The sequence below is a fragment of the Acanthopagrus latus genome, chromosome 5 (genome assembly GCF_904848185.1).
Source record: "Acanthopagrus latus isolate v.2019 chromosome 5, fAcaLat1.1, whole genome shotgun sequence".
NCBI classification, from domain to species: Eukaryota; Metazoa; Chordata; class Actinopteri; order Spariformes; family Sparidae; genus Acanthopagrus; species Acanthopagrus latus.
Window position 1 is genome coordinate 22,996,607 of NC_051043.1, and position 19,216 is coordinate 23,015,822.

Here is a 19,216-nt window from a genome sequence, read left to right on the forward strand (position 1 = left end):
CCTGTGATTCATCCGGACAGTCGCCCTGCATCAGAGAGAAAGCGCCGCGACGCGCTGGTTTTTCTTCTTCTTCCTCTTCTTCTCCCCCCCTCCCTCTCTCCTAACTTCAAATCCCCCGTCAACCTGAACAAGTGTCATCTCAAGTGTCCCCTTCGAATGGTCACGTCCTCGCCGTTCTCCGCGTTGTGCGCATTTGTGTTTGTCCAGCGTTCGCAAGCTGCGCCAGACGCGCGCGGCCACATGTGAGCGAGACCCCGCCGCCGTCACCTGTCCTGGCTGAAGCGCCCGTGAGCAACTCGTCCGACTGACCCGACCCGCTTGAAGAGGAATAACGTGCCGAAGTTTCGCTGTAGTGATGCTGCAAATGGAAATGGTCATCTTCCTCTGCCTGGTGCTGTTGATGTGTGTATTTAGCCAGGAGCCCAGTTCCAAAGTGGTGGCCGACCGCTACGCCGTCTTCTGGAACCGGACCAACGCCAAGTAAGTGGCTCCCGACACCGGGCAGGTTTTTTTTTTCTTTCTTTCTTTCTTTTTTTTTTTTTGTTTTTGTTTTTACCACAGCGGGGTCGGCGGTGTTCCGTCTCCCTCTACGTCCGCATGAACCGCGGGGTTCGCAGTCTTGCTGGACCACATCGGTGTGTTTATTCTCCGCAGTGAGGGCATAATGCCAGTAGCTGTAGGTACAGGCTATAGCTGGGGACAGGGACAGGAGAGTAAAGGGGCTCCTGTGTCTTATTTCCAGTACGTGGCTGCTTATTAACGGCGCGTCCTCCCGGGAAAGTATAGCGATAGAAACCCGTGCGTAATGATGAGGCCTGGACGTAACGTCCAGCGTCTGCTGCTGTTGTAGCTCTTCACCCGCTGTCGATAGTGTCAATATCAGGTAATTCAGTGTGAATTGTTCAGCTGAACAACGTGTTAAAAAGCCTGGAGCATTGTGTTGTGTTGTTTCCTCTGTCCGGCGCACTCAGCCTGGACCCCGCTGGACCCATTAACACCAGTTATGTGAAGCGGGCTGAACACCAGAACATAAGAACAAAGTCCGTCAGATCCGTCTCCATATCCATTCACTTACTTCAGACTGTGTGAGGTCACTGGGAAACTTAAGTTGGAGGCGCACGCACAGGCCAAACTGTGAGAAGGACTCCTGCTGAACGTGATTCTGTGTCAGAAGTAGCATTTTCTTTTCTTTCTTTTTTTTTTTTTTTTTTTAATTTTCTGAGTGGCGACACTAAACGTAGGCAGCGAGAGCTCAAAGAATCAGTCAACATTAAACAGCTTCCTCTCGAAAATCAGCGCAATTGCCACGATGACATGTACGAGCACACAACGGCCTCAGCACATCTGAAAGCACATTGAGTCACGAGGATTATAAAAAAAAAAAAAGGGCACCACGGCAGACAAATGACAAACTCAGAAGACACACGGTGCGGCTGAAGCACCAGAATATTATGGTGATTCTTTTAAAGAGCTCACGGCTCCTCAGAGCTCAGCTGCTATTAATCTCCCAAATAGTTCTTGAATCACCTTTTTATGAGAGCAAAACGCTTCCTGGAGAAGTTGAGCAAAAAAAAAAATGTTCAGTAAGGTTTTTTTGTGTGTGTGTGTCTGTGTGCAGCATTACAGTGTTGGATCACTGACATTTGACCTAAGCACTTAGTTGTAAAAATAAATAAATAAATAAAAACAAAAAAAACCTCAAATGAACTTTGGTTTGAAAGGTATTCAGATGTGAAGCGAAGGAACAATAGACTTGCTTGCTAAAATTAAACCGCAGAGGACGTTTAAATGAATCCTTGAGGACAAAATCCAAAGTAAGCGTGATTATATAAAACTGTGAAGACGTTTCTTTTAATTCCACCAAGTGTGGAGATGGCTGTGCAGTTTGGACTGTCCCACTGGCAACTTTTGGAAAACTTGAACTCTACGTGACAGAGTGCAAAAATTGACAAAACTTCCCCAAATGAAACTTTACTTATTGTTTTTCCCCTATTTTTTCACCCAGAGGCCCACTTCTTCTTGCTAAAAAAAGAAAAAAGTTCATATACATATATATTGTCAAATGTTTCAGGACTAAAAAGTGAATTAATATGAAAACAAGTGTGTGTCCAGCGTTAGGCTCAGCAATGAAGCGAGGGTTTTTATTTATGTGCTGCTGACTCAGTTGGGCCACACCGGAGCAGGACAGCTAAAGTTAAAATAAAAAGTTTCTCAGATGTTGTGCGATCTCCTCCTCTCTGCTCCGAGAGAGAGAGAGAGGGAGTCTACCTCAGCGTTCGGTGTACGTGTTTGTCGAGACAGCGTTTCCCACTAAAAGTCCCTCGTGGACTCGGACTGTGCCGCCTTGTCCCGGGCTTATTAAGTCTAAACACTGCTGCCGGAGTTTACAGAGATCTTTCACTCAACTGCCAACGGCACTTAGTATTTGTTGAATAAAATCCTCAGCTTACCCTCCGAGTGCGCGCAAAGCCATTAATAGCATACGCCGAATTTGTTGCACAACTATTTATACTCAGCTTGAAGTTTGGGGAAAACATGATTTATTGCTTGAAGCAATTAGTGGTCAGGGGTACAAACGCGGGGCTGACTGTAAGCCCTCTCTCCTGAAGCCGGGGCCGGTCTAGCAGGGTGCGTAGATTCTCGGCCTGATATACCGTAGACCGTGACTGTTGTGGTCTAGGTTCTCTACCCCGGCTGTTTATTTATGGACCGGCTTTCTCCAACGGAGGCAAACACAGTTTTGAGTCGAGATCTCGATCCCTGCCGTTGATAGACGCACTTTCATTAGACAGTACATTTTCTCTTTTTCGACCCAAAAAAAAGGAAAGAAAAAGTTTTGACTTGTCTCGCCGCTCGGTTAACTTGATACCTTCCAGATGTGCTGACAAGTTTTCTCAAGTTTGAGTGAAGAAAGAAAAGTTGGGGGGGAGAAAAAAAAAAGAAAAAAGGGGACATTTAAGCGAAACTACTGTTAATCTGTGATCTGACACACTCGCAGTGAAGCACAGAGAGAGAGGAGAGCGAGAGGAAACCAGGACTTTGTGTTCCGCTCGGCTGCATGCATGTCGTTCCTTTTCTTTTACTCTCAGAGCAAAAAAAAAAAAAAAAAAAAAAAAATCAGAGAAATAGATAGTTTCCTGAGCCTCATCCGTTTTTTTTCTGAAGCCCGACTTGCCCGAGGAAGAAAGGAAACAGGTTTTTTCAGCGAGACTCTAATGCTGCTAACACCAGTCACTCCGTTCTACTTACTCTAAATAGAGTTTGTTTGACTCTCACCCCTGCAGGGGCTGAGGCAGGAAGCCAGAAAGGTAACATAACAGCTGAGCAGGGGGGGAGACGGAGAGAGCGAGAGGGAGAGATAGCAAACTTGTCTTATTGATGACTCAGTTAATAAATATCGAGTCCCTTTCTTCATGCATTACTGTGGAGGGCTGGCGTGGCACTGTAACGCGACTTGCCCAGCGCCTGCCTTTGTTCCCGAGGCTTCACAGTCACACCGAAAGCTCGGCTGCTCCTAGAATTTACCGTGTGAACGCCCCGTGACCACAAAGCAGGCACGTCAGAGCTCACGCGTTAGGTTTACAGTGGAAATAAATGAACGGCAATAATGTAATTTGTCACGAGTAATGATAGGACTTAAAGGATCATTCCGTTGTTTTTTTGCATCTCGTTCGAATCCTTCTCCATGTTCATCCTTGTTGTCTGAACACGGTGGTTCAAGGCTCGTTTTTTTACTACCTCCAGGAAAAAAAAAGGGAAAAAGAGGGCCATTTGTTGCCATTCATTTTCTTTTGCGCCGTATGAAACTTTTGCGCCCCTTCCACAGACTCCACAATTACCCTCGGCTACATAATCCATCACACTAAAGCTGTAGTTTGAGTTTGGGGTTTTGTCACAAAATCTGTTTGGCTCTTAATTCATTGTGCCCAAGTTGGATCGTGGTGTGCAATACGTTACGCTCCGCTTACTCACTTAATCACCTGAAATACACAGCAAGAAATGAAAACCTCCACATGGAAATACCAACGAAAAACTGTTTAACTTACAGACTTTGACATGTGTTTCCCCTTTTTTTTCTTTAATGGAGAGGGGGGGTCGTCTAACTTCTAATTTGAAGTTTAAAACTGAAAATATTTACTCTAAAAGTGACCCAAAGATTGCCTCGTTGCAATGTGACATTTATTGCAAAAGTGATTGGAGAAAGTGTGAAGTAGACGCAGACAAAAATAAGCCAAAGGGCCTCGAGTAGTCACCTCTCGCGGGGTTTGTTTGACTCGCTGGTAGACAAAACACACTGGTGTGGACACGTTCACAGCTCGGACTAGCAGGCAGCAATGAATGGGCAATCTCAGATAAGGACTTTTTTTGTGTCTGAGAACGGAACCTTTTGTCAGCAACAACGTTAGAATTCCTTCTATGTGGCTTCTCCCGTGGTCCGAATTACAAGCAGTTTAAGTGTGGACATGTTATATTTGCTTTAGCGCGTCCTAATTTGTGTTGGCGGTGGCACGGCCGTTTCTGCTGGGTGTTTGTGTTGTCGGTGTCTGGGTCAGGGGCCGAGGGGATTTCCATGCTGTGTTGTTGGCTTCGGTCCACCGTTGTGTATCACAGCTCCAGCATGAAGCCAGAGACTTTGCTAAGTGTTGTGTTTTTCAGGAGAAAAAAAAAAAAAAAGAATCTTCTGTTTCCCCCGTCTCTCTTCTCAACACATGCACCCTTCCTCATTAGGTTCTACCATTTGTGGTTCAGACTGTCCTACTGTTTCTCGTGCGTGTTCAGCATTTTGCCCACCGGAAAGTTATTTTGAGGGTGCTTGTAGTAAATCTCGTGGTTTTTTTTTTTTTTTTTTTTTGTCCCGTCCTCGGAGAGTTCTCCCTCAGTTTGAAATAACTTAAAAATGAAAGGGACATTTCTCTCTCTCGGTTGATTTGACCCCTCTGCTATCTCGCTGACCGTCTTTGCTTGTGAGTATTTATTCTAATGAGGGGACAGACAGCGGCTCTAATGATGTCTCAGCTGGAATGCCGAAGAGACGGCCCTTTTCCTTCCTTTCCTTTCTCCACCCCCCCTGTGCCCTTTCTTCTTCCCCATATCCCTCCTTGCCTTTCTCCTGTGCTGCCTCTCGGCGCTCTGCTTTTTCTCTCTCTCTCTGTCTCTCTGCCTCCCTCCCTCACCCTCACTCCCTCTCTCTCCTTGCCGGGCGCAGAAAATGAATGAATACAATTAGATATTTCGGGAGTCCCTCCACGGTTGATGGTGGAGAAAGACGCGCAGAGGTCAGGCACACTCAGAGAGGAGCTCAGGGAGAGGTCACACACACACACACACACACACACACACACACACACACACACACACACACACACACGGCGAGGAATAACGAAGCAGAAAGTTGGCCTGTGAATGACAAACTAGTAACTAGAAGCTCTCCTTGAAGTGGAGGGGTGTTATTAACATAAACAGTTTGATGCGGTTGTGGTCATGCAAATTGCTCAAGGTGATTTGTATTTTGCTGCATAATTTGTAGCTGAGCAAACAAGCCTGGAAAGCCTTTTTTTCTGACGTGCTGCTCTGTGTTGTAGTTTTTTTGTAATTTCTTTCTTTTTTTTTTATATATTCCTGCACTGTAACTAGGAGCTGGAGTAGAGCAGTTGTGTTCGCTGGCGTCAAAGACAACTTGCTTCTTGTTGCAGTCGCGTCTGAGAGCGCATGCGGGTGTGTGCACGTGCATGCAATGTACCAAATGAGCCGTGGGGTCATATAGGGCTTGTTTTCTTCCCCTTCAGGCTCCTAGATGTCAGGATAATTACATATTTCTCCCTTGGACTTCTCATTACCTGTCACAGACCAGTGGGACGTGAAAAAAAAACGTATCGTCAATCTGTGCCTGCATGCATGTGTGTGCAAATGCTGAGACTGTACGCTGACAAAGGAAGGTAGTCCATACACCCCATCTGCCTCCTACAACAACAATGTGAATGTGTATTTACAACAATATGCAATTATAATAATCAAGTTTTGACTGCTAAAGTAGGTCGTTTCTGACCCCGTGGTCGCCCTCCTGTCCCCCTTATCGTTTTTCGACTGGCTCGCTCGGAGCTGTGTTTTACTCTCTCCACCGCTCCTCCTCTCCTCCACTCCTCTCCCTCTGTCTCTCAGTCTGAGGGCTGATTAGTTCTCGTTAATGACCCCTCGCTCCGTCATTCTTTTATGCCCGTGGCACCGGCAGAGCGCGAGCACCGACCGAGCCGCAGGGACAAGCGAGTGTGGGAGACACAAAGAGAGAGAGAGAAAAAGAGAGAGAGAGAGAGAGGGAGAGAGACGGGGCAGGAGGGTAGCAGCCAAATAAACACAGGAACCAGCAAAGACTGTGATGATGCTGTAGTGCGATTGTAATAATTCTGCTAGTTTTTTTTTTTTTTTTAAATGGCACTCCGTGTTTTCTCACCAGACCTGTAAATGCACTTTCCATTTAAATTAGATTTTTTTTTTCTTTCTTTCTTTCTATTAACTAGAAAATGAGCCCAGCAGGCAGTAGTCAATGCTTAGTCAATGTGCTTGGCAGAGCAGCTGTTCTTCAGCGCGCGGTGGAAGAGGGGGAGGACTCTTGGCCGTGACCCTTGTGGACTTGCTATGCGGCGGACAGAAGCAGCCCTGTCACCGGGGGTGCCTGGTGGTCAGGCTGTAGTCTTGGATATGCTAATCCTACTGACGTAAAGGGCGGCCTACAACTGGACAGAAAAAGACATTCCAAACCCGTATTATTATTTTTTTTATAATTTTGTATATATATTGTAAATTGGATTTATATTGAATTATTGTTTTTTATACTTAATTGATTTTTTTTTATTAGATTTTTTTTTCCTGCAAAAGAGGCACTTTATTATTCTGTTGGGCTGCAGGATGAGGTAAACAATCTCATTGCAAATATTGTGATATGATTTACAATTAGCGGAATGGTTGTTTTGGCGACACAATTTTCAATTTCAGTGGTAAAAACTATTCAAATCATGATGATGCCACCTTTATTGGAGTCCCTGTATTAAAATAATGTGGTTTCTTTACATCTGGAGAAGCAGGTTTGTAGGCTGGGGCATCAACGCAGCACTCCATTATAAAAAAATTGCATTTGGCCATCTTTCAAATATTGTTGTGATTAATTGTGCAGCTCTGATGTTGATTTTCGTGAGAAAATCTCAAATATATATATATATATATATATATATATATATATATATATATATATATATATATATATATATATATATATATATTTATTTTGACCTTCATTTTGGTCACTTATTTACCTGAATTTGGTCACTTATTTACCAGAAATCCAAAGTTTGCTCATGATTAAATAAATATTACTTAGCCTGACCAAGGTTAATGTTGTTGAATTGGAGCCTTAAAGGAGCACTACCTAGTTTTAGGAAAAGGTGGTGAGGTCTGTCAAATGTAGACAAAGTAAAACAGTGAAACATTGCGTTTAAGGTCAGTTTGTTTAGGCAGAGAAAAAAATCAGTCGATGAAGATCTCTCCCTTTTCATTTGAATTTTTTACCCAGAACTACACAGTGCAACTTTAAAAAGATTGCCGTCAGTTGCCACATTAGGAGCAGATGGGATCTCTTATGTGCAATATTGGATGGCAGCTTCGGTTCAGTTGCATGTCTCCCTCCCTTTTCGCTCGGGGGAATCAGATTTTAATGTCCAGGTTTTTGTTTTCAGAGTAATCACTCCCAAGGTCAGACGGAGTGCTGAAACGCTGCTATCAGCTGAGCGATCTGTCTTTTTTTGCCCCCATTCAACCCGTGGCTTTCAAAGGAACGCTCTCTGTATGGCTGTACTTGGAAACAATAAAGTATTAACCAGCTTATGCAACGGCCGCATGTGCAAAAGCTCGACGCGAGGACGTCTATTCTTTTGCGAGAACGATAAAAATAAACGTTGCTAGTCGGTTGCTTCTCTGCTAGATGCATGTGTTTGTTTGTCGAGGGGCAGATTTTTTCTCTGTCCCTGCTCCCACTGTCTCAGTTTCACTCCAAATTTCAAAGTTATGGAAAGTTTTGGGTTTTTTTCCTCCTGAACTGTTGCTTTATTTTCCCTAAAGTTACTCTGTGCCACCCCAGAGGAGCTGCAGGGGAAAAAAAAAGGTCTGGCGAGTCCAAAGTTGTATTTTGACTGTGAACACCTGAGCAGAATAATTGTTAGTGTGAACACAGGAGACGGAGGAAGAGAAAAATCTATTGTGCTGTTCTCAGAAAAGGCCTATGTTTCCTTCTAAGACCCCAGGAAGGAGGAAACATGAATACAGGATTGCTGTTGGTCCAAAAAAAGGGTCAAATCTACAGTCGAGGCATCTCGCTATGTATTTTAAGTCCTCGTTGGCTGAAAATGGCGCTACCCTATCCTTCTTCAGCTCCTCTGTAAGATGGAGGCTTACAAGCAGCTGTTACTGTAGTAACGCTCGGTTGATCTATCACCCCTGACCAGAAAGGGGCGCTACTGAGAGAGGTCTGACGGCCCCTCTTGTGTCCTCTGCTCTCAGCCCAAAGCATTTCAAGTGTACAGTTTGTGAATGAAAGCTACACAGCGACTGGCTTGATTTAAACCAGCTCCTTCTGCTTTGGTTGATTTGACCTCGTTAATCCCATTTACTGTCAAACTCATATTGTATTTACAGGAACTACAGCAGCATGTCATGGCCAAAAAACAAACTGATGGGTTAGCAAAAAAATGTCTTTTCCCCCCTCTTTCTGTCACCGGTCAATGTTCGACTGGAAAATGTGACGGGAACGATTGAGACCGCTCGAGGTTTTTTCGCCAGACACATTTTCCACAGATAATTCCTTTCATGGTAGACTGGCTTCGGACCTTACACTGCCGTTTTCCTTATTTAACTTTGGGGGGGGGCTTGCGGGGGAGTGGATGGATGTTTTTCTAGCTGGGCAGCAGTGTGGAGAATAGATCCCAGAAGAGAACACATCTCCAGCTTGTGAATAAAGACCTAATTGACGGGTTGCAGCCAGTTGTAAATGACTCATGAGGTAATTCGCCTTCGCGGGCCTGAGAAACACACAGAGGGGCTGTACGATCGTGTGGTCTGCCGAGACAATCGCCTTGGTTTATTTCCAGACGTTTATATCCCCGAATAGAAATCTTAGACGTCACAGGGAGCTACTTTTAGCCAGAGACGGTGTTATCACCTCCTCACCTGTATGTGGTTAGTATTCTTGGATGGCTTGGGCGCCTTCTCCTGTTTTCATTCGGCCCTGTTTTGCCATGTTTGCGTTGGCGCGGCCCGTGAAAAGGGTGAATTCGGGCGAGGGGGCTAATTGATCCCCGGGCCGCGTTTTCTAATGCGAACACCTCTTTGTGAAAGAAATTCCCACTCCCGCCACAATTTTTTTCCGCCGACACAAGTGCAAACAAACAAACAATCAAAACAATGTCGCTTTCACTCTGTTCAGTCTACCGTTTTTTTGGCGAGACGTGCCAATAATAAGCTAGCTGCATTAGCCTGTTTTGAATTGACAGTAGAGAAAAAAAAAAATAGTAGCAGCCAATGCCCCCCCCTCCCCACCCCCCCGCTCTAATACTGGGTCGTGAGACTGAAAGGCAGCCATTGTTCTGCTCTCTCTGTCCACTCCACATAGTCGGGGCTGAAAGTAATGCATGCGCTTAAATGGAGGGAGAGGAGGAAAAAAAAAAAGGGAAGGCAAAGGAGAGGAGTAAGGGAGAATGGTGTGAATGGCGAGGGGGGGAAAGGGAGAGCACGCAGCTGAAGATGTAGTACAGAAAAAAAAGGGAGGAGAGGAGGAGTAGAACGCGAGCGCCAGACATGGGGGGGGGGTGGGAGGGCATGAAGCAGCCAGGGGTGACACAGTGTGTGGAGAGGAAGAGGTGGCAGCTCCCCTCATTTCCAACTAGCCTTATCCATCCTCTCTCTCTCATCTGTCTCTCTCTCTGTCTCTCTCCCTCTCATCTGCCTCCCTCCATGCCATCCAGCTCACCCTCCCCTCCCCTCCCCTCCCCTCCCCTCCTTGTTTGTCCTTGCCAGGGTTTAAAGATGCATGTGGCTGGCTGGCCCCCCGTCTGCCTCCCGTGGTGGGTTGGTTGGTTGGTGGTGGTTCTCCAGGGGATGGACTCCGGGTCCTCACCCCGTGGAGGTGTCGTCTTTGCGGTCCGGGTTTAGTGACACGGGGGCTATTTTTCTACAAGGAGAGGATTAAGCCTGCTCAGGTTTTTAGACCCCCGCTTTGTTTCCTCTGACACCGAAGACTCCCACACACAGGACTGTGTTTACTTGGGGGTTGGCGCTGCGCTACTAAGTTGCATATTGCTCTTAACCACTGTGACACACTGCACACTGTGCCCTTGAAAGTGCATTTTCCACCGAAACGCATGCATCACAGTCGGGAACGCCGGGGTGTGTGTAATGTAGCGGCTTAATGGAGGGTTTCATTCCAAAATGCTATATATCTGCTGCGGAGACAAATTGGTGCAACAAGAATGAGCTGTTTTTGTCCTCAGAAGTAGATTTACTTTGCAGGTGAAGGTCACGAGATGATGCGCTCGTGTCATTGTGACAAAACGGAAAAACTAAACACAATTTTACAATCTTTCATACTGTATGTTAAAAAAAAGCCTCATCCAAATTCAAAATTAGTGTATCTGAACTTCATCGAACGCTACTTTGGCATGAGAGGATCTTCTTTTTTTCCAGATCTACTCTCCTGGCTCCCGGCCTTTTATGAGGCAACAGATGCCTGTCTGATCTCAGTGCAGAGAACAGTCTGGAATCAAACAGATATTAAATCATGTTTAAAAATGTATAACACAGAAGTGAATCTGACAGCTACAGTTGAATCTGGGTTTGATGTTAGAACCGGCGAGTGTTTTGGTTTTTTTTGGGTATCCATGTCTGTTTGCTGGCAACCCGTGCCCGTAGTAACTTGTGAATGTGTGTGCACGCGGTTATCCTGAGCCGACCTCGGCATGGAGGCCCGCTTTAATGAAGCAGCACAAACACACACCCTTTACTATAGCAGAGCACAGCACTATTCTTGACCCAATTCTCTGAGCCTGCTCCTCCGAGAGCCGCTTGATACTTTTCCCATTTTGTGAAAGTTGCATTGTGCGTCGGTGTGCGTGTGCACGTCAGCCTTTGTTTATGTGTGGTTGCTGGTATTCCTGTGTGAAACTGTACTGTGTGTATGTGTGTGTGTGTGTGTGTTTTTCTTTTTTTTCTATCTCCATGCCCCGAAAGGAAAAACGATTGATCCCGGGAATGTGTGATAAATCCCATCTTCACCCCCTTCCTCTCATCTGAGCCCAGAACTGACTGGTCTGGCTTACTCCAAACATTATCCCACATAACCAAATGTGACACCCTAAAGAACGTAGACTGACAAAGTCACACACACACACACACACACACACACACACACACACACACACCACTCTGGTCTGGAAAGGCAGTTCATTATTTCTTGAGTGAGGTTCAAGTTGCAGGAGATGTGGTATTTATCCTGCTTGTTTATTTTCTTCCTCTAAATCAGCGAGCAGCGAGCCTTAGAGTGCAGCAGCCTTTGAACCGCGGCCTATCCCATGACTGCAGCCCGGGGTATTAACCCAGAGCCACTGAGAGGCTTAAAAAGCCATCAGCTCATTGTCCGGAGACACAAAAACCCCCTCCCTCTAAAATCCCCCCACCCTCATCCCTCTCTCCTCTTTTCCTCCTTCCCTCCTTTCCTAAGAAAGCCTTGAGCTGGCCTCTGCTGGCATTCGTATTAATCAGTTTTAAGGGTCTAATGAGATAAGTGAGACTTAAGGGGAGTCCCCAAAGTGGCCTAAGCCCTTCGGATAAACAGAGGTGATGAGCGCTGCCTATGGTTACATCCTAAGGAGTGTGTTTTTGTCATGCATACAAAAGTTTTTTTGTTTTTTTTTAAGTCCTTAATCTCACTGTTGATCTTTGAAAGCCAAAACATCACCTTGAGACAGTCATCGCCTCGCCTCGTAAATTGGCGATGCGATGACGGTTTTCCCGACTGTGGTCTGGTTCCGGGCTTGTACAACATCTGTGGTTTGGACCAAACATCGGGTCTTTTCCGACACAACTCCCTCCTTTTTTTCTAATCCCCCCCCCCCCCCCACCCAGTTCATGCCCTCTGTTCCCCATCCCGCCAAGTATCCCTGGAATATAGGCCAGTCGGCTTCCTCCCGCTCTTTGGTTTTCGTGCCATATTGTCCTCTCCTCCCCTCCCTTCCTCTCCTCCTGCATTTGAGGATGATCAAATCTGTAACTGGACCGTCCTTGTACCTGGCTCAAGGGGTCCTGCTGAGGTGACCCAGCATGCCCACCGTCAGCATTAGGCTCAGTGTTGTGGCTGCAGCGCATGACTGACAGGCGCTACACTCTCGCTTTCCTCCTGATCTTCTTTCTGTTTCTCTTGCCTTTTAATGTTTTTTTTAAAAACATGCACCACCCCTAACTCCCTCCCCACTTCAGCTCAACTCCAACACAGAGAGACAGAGCTACAGCGTGCGTGTATGTGTGTCAGGAAACATGGCGGCCAAACCAAAAAAAAAAAAACAAAAAACGTAGCACGCTGCAAAGAGGTTTAAAAATGGCAGCACTGCTCGAAGCAGCGTTTGATTTGAAACTTTGACACTCAGAAATTGCATCAATTAGGCAACTGTGATTAAAGCTACTCGGCAGGGATAACTGGATAGGCAGGCGAATAATCTATAATCTGTAATAATCTGCCCATAATTCACCAGACTGGGATTAGTTACAGCAGGAACAACAAAAACAGGCGTCTAAGAATAACACCTTGTTTGTTTACTCTTGAAAAGTTAATGTGTTTGATTTTTTTTTTTTTTTTTTTTAATTTATTATCGCAAATTCCACAAAAATGCAATTTTCCGGCACATTTGGGCTCTTGTGTAACAGAGGGGCTGCTTGAACCGTACAGTAGAAACTACTGGAGTAGCTGTGAGGCGGGACAAGTCGTCAGGGAGTTCAGTTTCACCTGCTGTTCCGTTCCTCGGAGCCGCTGGACTCCACGACCGGAGACATTCCAGCCGGGATTAGTGCGTTCGAAGCAAACGGAAGCACAAATAACAGGGAGGGAAGGGGCTTTTTTTTTTTTTTTTTTTTTTCCAGGAGCGACACAGTGTTTGGCCTGGCTGCTTTTAGGTGAATGAGCCTTTGACATTTTTAAGACACTTTGTGGAAAATTCATGTTCATAATGAGCATTTTGACATTGAAGACACAATTTAAAAATAGTTATTGTTAATAGTTAAGATTAAAAAGAAACTTTAATAGCATCTATTTAAAATAAACTACATTACAATGTAATAGTAAACAAAAAAAAAACATCAAATTGATGAACAAGAAGTAGCAGCTGCTGTTGAATAAAATTCCTCAATTTAAAAAAAAAAAATTGCTAATTGCTAATTGCTAAGTCTTAATTTAAAACACAGTATTTTTTTTATATAAAGTGATTGACAAGATAACATCTTACAATGAAAATGCAACCCAATACAAAAGCCCTGAAATGAATTTTAATTAATTTTTAACTTTTCTGAATTTTACCAGTAATATCTATTTATTTGACAAAATCTGAAAAATGTATATATATATATATATATATATATATATATATATACACACACACACACATATGTATCATTTCTGATTTGTTTTTCAATAGATAGTTATTTAAGGTACAGTATGCAGTTTAGTTATTAACACGTTTTAATAATAATAATAATAATGAAGTAATAATGCAAACTCAAAAATGTAGACCTTTTTCCATTACTGATTAAACAAACTGTTTCAAACATATAAACAATAAGGTCCCTAGAACACTATTTGAATCTAGAAAGGTGGCAGGGTCCGCAGAAGAACAGTATAAAATTGTGTTGCTTTTTCAGTTTATTCAATCATGAAAACCAAGATCTTTTTTATTTAGTCTGTTTAGGCATAAAAAATCCATCAATAAAGATTTTTCTCTTCTGATTCAAATCTCTTCCAGCAAAACGACGTAGTGCACCTTTAACACATATTTTCCCTCAGTCGTATTTAATGGATTTAAAACTTTGAAACTTGCCTTTTTCTCATTGTGTTTATGGAAAAGGCGCACAGATTGCAGATAGTTCAGTGGCATTACTTTTTATGAGGAACCGAGTCGACGCAGATTATTAGCCTGTGGGAGAAGAGATGCATCACATTCCTCGTATTGGATTAGAGTGCGTGCTTAGCTTTGGGTGGAGTGATGAAATATTCATTACTGTTTGTGATCTCTAAGAAGAGTAGCACGTGCAAACCTTCGCACGCAATTCATGAAAAATGAAATCAAGGTAGACATGTTGCGAACATGAAGGTGGTTGGAGGTTGTCTGCTCGTCTGGTTCGTGTGACCTTAACCACGAACATCTGTGATGGTGCGAGTTTGTTTTCTTTGTCTGCTCTTTTAGAAAGTATTTTTTTTAGTTTATCACTTATTTGTGCTTTTCGGAAGTCGCTGATGAATTACATCATTACCTAGATAACTTTGTTTAATGATCGGCCCTGGATTCACAGATTTCTTGTTAACAGACTGACAGGTGTCAGCAGCTGCGTCTGCGACAGTGTCAGACATGTCGATCACTGAGTGACATCAGGTTTGCAGTTGCTTTAATAATGCAGCAGAGCCACACTTTTTATGTCCTCCCCGGCTCTCCATCCTCCCCCCTGAAGAGCGCTGTCCTTACATTAGGGCCAGGTCAGACTGCGTCTGCCGTCGTACATTAGCAGCAAAGCCATCCTGCCTGTATCACTGGTAAGAGGAACATGGCACGAAGATGGCTGAATTATTCACACTCATAATCGGCCTTTATGTCCTGCTGCCAAGCCTGGCCCCACTGTTATTCTAGTGCATAATTGATAGTGCTCAGAAGTGGAAAAGTTAGAATAGCAGAAGTAATGCGAAGCGAAAGTGTAGTCAGGCAGCACAAGGAGGGAAGAGGGGGATTGTGGGGTAGTGGGGGGGACAGAGGGACGGAGGTGGGCCCCTATAGGAGTTTTTACACTGAGCTTGTGTTAGCCTTTACGGGGCTTAGGCCCAGCTAGCGTGAGGATCGCGTGTGTAGGCCAGCCAGACTGGTCTGAGAGGGGGAGAAGAGAGAGGGGATAAGAGGGGGATGAAAGGAGGTGGGAGGGAGAGGAGATGGGGATCCAGAGTAACAAGGCCTGACGCTGAGCTGGCCCAGAATGTGGTCTGTTTTCTCCCCCAAAGTTACTCCGGGGCTCCTCTGTGGGCAAATACTTTTTTTTTTTTTTTTAATCAAATTGAACTTGATTCCGGAGTGAATATTTTATTTTTGTCCTTTTTGAATAATTGGGGTGGAGAAATCACAACTGTTCTGTTGTCTGCAAACGGTGATTTGTAGATTTCATTCACTACCTGCTTGCTCAGGCAGGTAAGAGAGGCATTGACATCACATTACAACCATGTGATACAATGATCAATAAACGGCAACCTCCAGAGAAGATCCCTGATTGGCTCCGTTCCAATAGTAAAGAGAGGCCGTCTATTGAGGGATTGAGTGAGACGATAAGAACACTCCACCCTTTGGAGATAAACATGCTGTCTTGTTCCACGTTGTTATTTTCATTAACCCTTCGCTGCACATCCTCCATCTTTACTTAATCAGTTTATTCCCAGCGCTCGATATTTTATATGGTTGGACATTTCTGTCTGAAAAAGATTTTCATCTCCCCTCCAGTCCTCTCCGTGAGCTCCTTCAATTGAATGGAACAGCCTTCCGTGGAAGTTTGAATGTCTCAGGTGAAGGTGTTAACACAGCCCCCAGGTGTAGTCTATTTAACACCTCTCTGACCCTTAACAAAGCCTCACTAACTACTGCCTAGCTCTGCCTTTTGTGTTCCATAACAAAGCCCCTTAGCTTCTAATAACACCGCAGCGCTGCCAGTGTCAAGAGAAACCTGAGATAAGGTCCACATCAGAGGGTTGGTGGGAACTGTTTAATCCGCTTCTCGAAACCAAACCAACACACAACAGGCACAGATCATGTTTGGCAAAGTGGCCCCGCTTTGATGGAGGGATCGGATGGTGTGAGTCGGAGGAGTGGGGACGACGGAAAAATAGAAAAGGCGGCTGAATGCCGGTAGTCTTTTCTGCAGAGCTGTGAAAGAGAACATCTGGAGAATAATGCAGGGAGTTGTACACAGTGTGCGCCAATGCTCTCTCACACACACACACACAGTATCACAGCAGTATTACATGCTGTTCTTTCTATGGTCGGTTTCCTGATTTGTCTTATTACTTCAGCTTTTCGCCCTCTAATCGCAACAAGAGTAAACGATTTGCTCGATTATATCAGGTTATTACATGTATGGCAGATACACTGACTGAGTAAAAGCATGGTGGGAAAACCACATACCAACTCTGAAAATACTCCAGTAAAAGTTTAAGTTGCATTGAAGTGGAAGTATGTAATTCAGCAAAACTGATTTAAAGTATCACAAGTAAATGTACACATCGTTAAGTACAAGTATTAGATCCAGTGTACCAAAGTACCAAAAGTGCAATTTAAAGTAGATACATATTTATGTGTGTATATAAGGTTTACTGTGGGTTGACTGATTATTGGCCCAACTGATCATAAGTGCTTTTTTAATTATTTTTTATTTGACCTTTTATGAAATAAATACATTTCAAACTTCACTCTTTTGACTCTAATGCAGCTTGCAATCTGCAAAGTAACTAGTAACTAAATTACTCAATATACGTAGAGAGTCAAAATGACAATATTTACTTGAGTAGATGTATCTGACTACATTCCATCCCTGGTTTTGTCTGATATTATTAGATTAACATTACTGCAGCATTAATGTGAATGTTGCATTTTACTGCAGTAGAAGTTTAAACTTAGACTAATGAAACTACTACCACTACAGTATTCTATAATATTATCTGTAATAACAGCGTCTCTATCCCACGAGGACCATTTTATCTCAGAGAAAAAGCAGCCTTGTATTCAGTTTTGTGACAAGCTGCATTTTCAGGCGGGTTTGTAAATAGCTGATTTATCTAATCTCAACACATCAGGGAACACTGAGTCCTGCAGTGTATCAGAAGGAATCTTATTCAAAATCAGCATGTTTGGATGGTTTTCACTAGACAGAAAGGTACGGAAGATTTTAATCTGAAAAACTAGTAACAATAGTAAAAATTGCCATATCTTCTGAGATGTAGATGTAGGAAACTGTGCAAAATGGAAATACTCAGGCAAATTACCAGTAAGTAAAATCTGACTTGAGCACAGTACTCAAGTAAAAGTACTTTGCCACATTCCTCCACAGCATATAAATCACAGAACTAGCGGCCGATTATTTGTCGCTTGAATTGAAATTCTTCTTTCGTTCTTCTTGTCTATTTCCTAAAACAAGCCGCTCATACACTTCGGCTGCCGTGCCAAACACATCGTTATCACTTAAACGAAAGCTTTAGATCCAGGCCGTATATTTCTTTTTGTCAACATCACTTTTGCAATATATTAGAAAGTATCTCTCACCAGAGTCGCTACAATGTGACCATAAAGCCGTCGGGTGGAAACATTAGCAGCGATATGTCTCAGAAACTCATAAAGACAATTTACGAGTGCACTTAAGGCCCATACACCTACTGGAGCCATTCTATAAAGATGCAGACAGAGATTGCACCAAACTCCCCCCACAATTACCCACATTTAAAAGTAATAAATGTGGATCGATAAGTGATAGAGGGCCTGTTAATTCTGGTCTCACCCAGTTATTTCCAATCCCAGTCTCTTTCTTTTTCCAAACTAAAATAGCAGCATTTACAAGCTCGCCATTGATTTGTTTTATTGTTCACTTCCTACAGGAACGCCGCACCGAGCTGTCTTTTGCAGCACTCCTCTGGAATGACTGTTTTTATCTTTTCGAGTGTTTAAATTCTTTAGAGACTCACCTTTATCTTATTAACAGAGAAACTGCGAGGAACAGAATGCCTGTTTTTTGTTTTTTTTTGTCTTGCAATTATTCTTTTTATACGCAAATAATTTGTTTTTTTTAAAAGATATCCCAAATGAGAAAAAAGTATTTTAATTAAAGGAAACTTTAATAATCAACACTACGATATGAAGTAAACAACGCTGCCGCTCTGGTGTGCGGAGACAATACCAGCAAAGCCCTCCTGTGGATTTCTCTCTCGGTCATCCCCGCAGTAGCACGTACTGAATTGGCCGGTCTGCCTCGTTGAGCTCGTATGCTTATTTATTTACTGCTTGGCTCAGCGTGCCAGCACTGGAATGCTATTGGCACTAGCAGGTATGGATTAGACCCCTCTCTGTCTCACTGTGAAGTTAATTGAGGGAATCCTCCTCCCACAGCGGACCGGGACACGTCTCGGATCTATGTGCAGACTCAGCGCATAAAGCACCACAGTTTCACTTTTAATTCGAGTTGATGATTTCTGACTCGGGATCCGATGGGGACCCGCATTCCTATTAATCGTTTGCCTCGTGACCTTTAACATGCGCCTGACACAAGCCCTCGTCGCGGCGCTCCCAGTCCCCCGGTTAATGTCATTAATATGATATAATGGCTTATTAGGGTGTCACTAATTAGATTGTACAGCAGTTAGATGCATTATCATTGTATTCCACCATTAACTGCCTCGCTAATGGTCCCCCGTTTCTGCATATTCACATGTAACTGTGCAGTCACTCTACACAGATTTGTGTTTTTTATGGACAGCAGCGACGCCACAGAAATACATATGTCTCTCTGCAACACTGTCGCGAGTGAAACTTCGTCATTTTCCAGCCCTAATTATTGCACTATTAAGGAAAAGAAGGCTCATCAGGAAATGCCATTGCTAATACCCATGGATTGGCATTTTGTTTAAATGCCCACATGGCTGACAGAGGAATGAGCGACTGCCTCTTTTGATACATTCGTCTGAGCATGTGTTATTTTTATGTGCAGCTTTTTTTGACGCAAACGGCCAATTAATTAAATGTCACGCGGCAACGTGCCGATCGGCCATATGTTTATTTTACTCGCACAGGATACAGCGTTCGAGGGAAGGGATTCATGATTGATGTGTTATTATTCGACTGCCACGGCTTATCATATGGATTAATGTGTAAACACTTCCATCGTTAGGGTTTGAGTTGTC

The 19,216-nt window shown here is 43.9% G+C and overlaps 1 protein-coding gene across 2 annotated transcripts in view; it reads left to right on the forward strand.

Moving 5' to 3' along the window:
• The first annotated feature begins 355 nt into the window (after positions 1–355).
• efna5b (ephrin-A5b) overlaps positions 356–19,216 on the forward strand; it is a 100,356-nt gene continuing 81,495 nt past the window's right edge. For both annotated transcript variants that reach the window (XM_037098594.1, XM_037098595.1), the window contains exon 1: positions 356–480. In XM_037098594.1, the coding sequence (XP_036954489.1) occupies positions 356–480 (125 nt within the window). The remainder of the gene's footprint in view (positions 481–19,216) is intronic.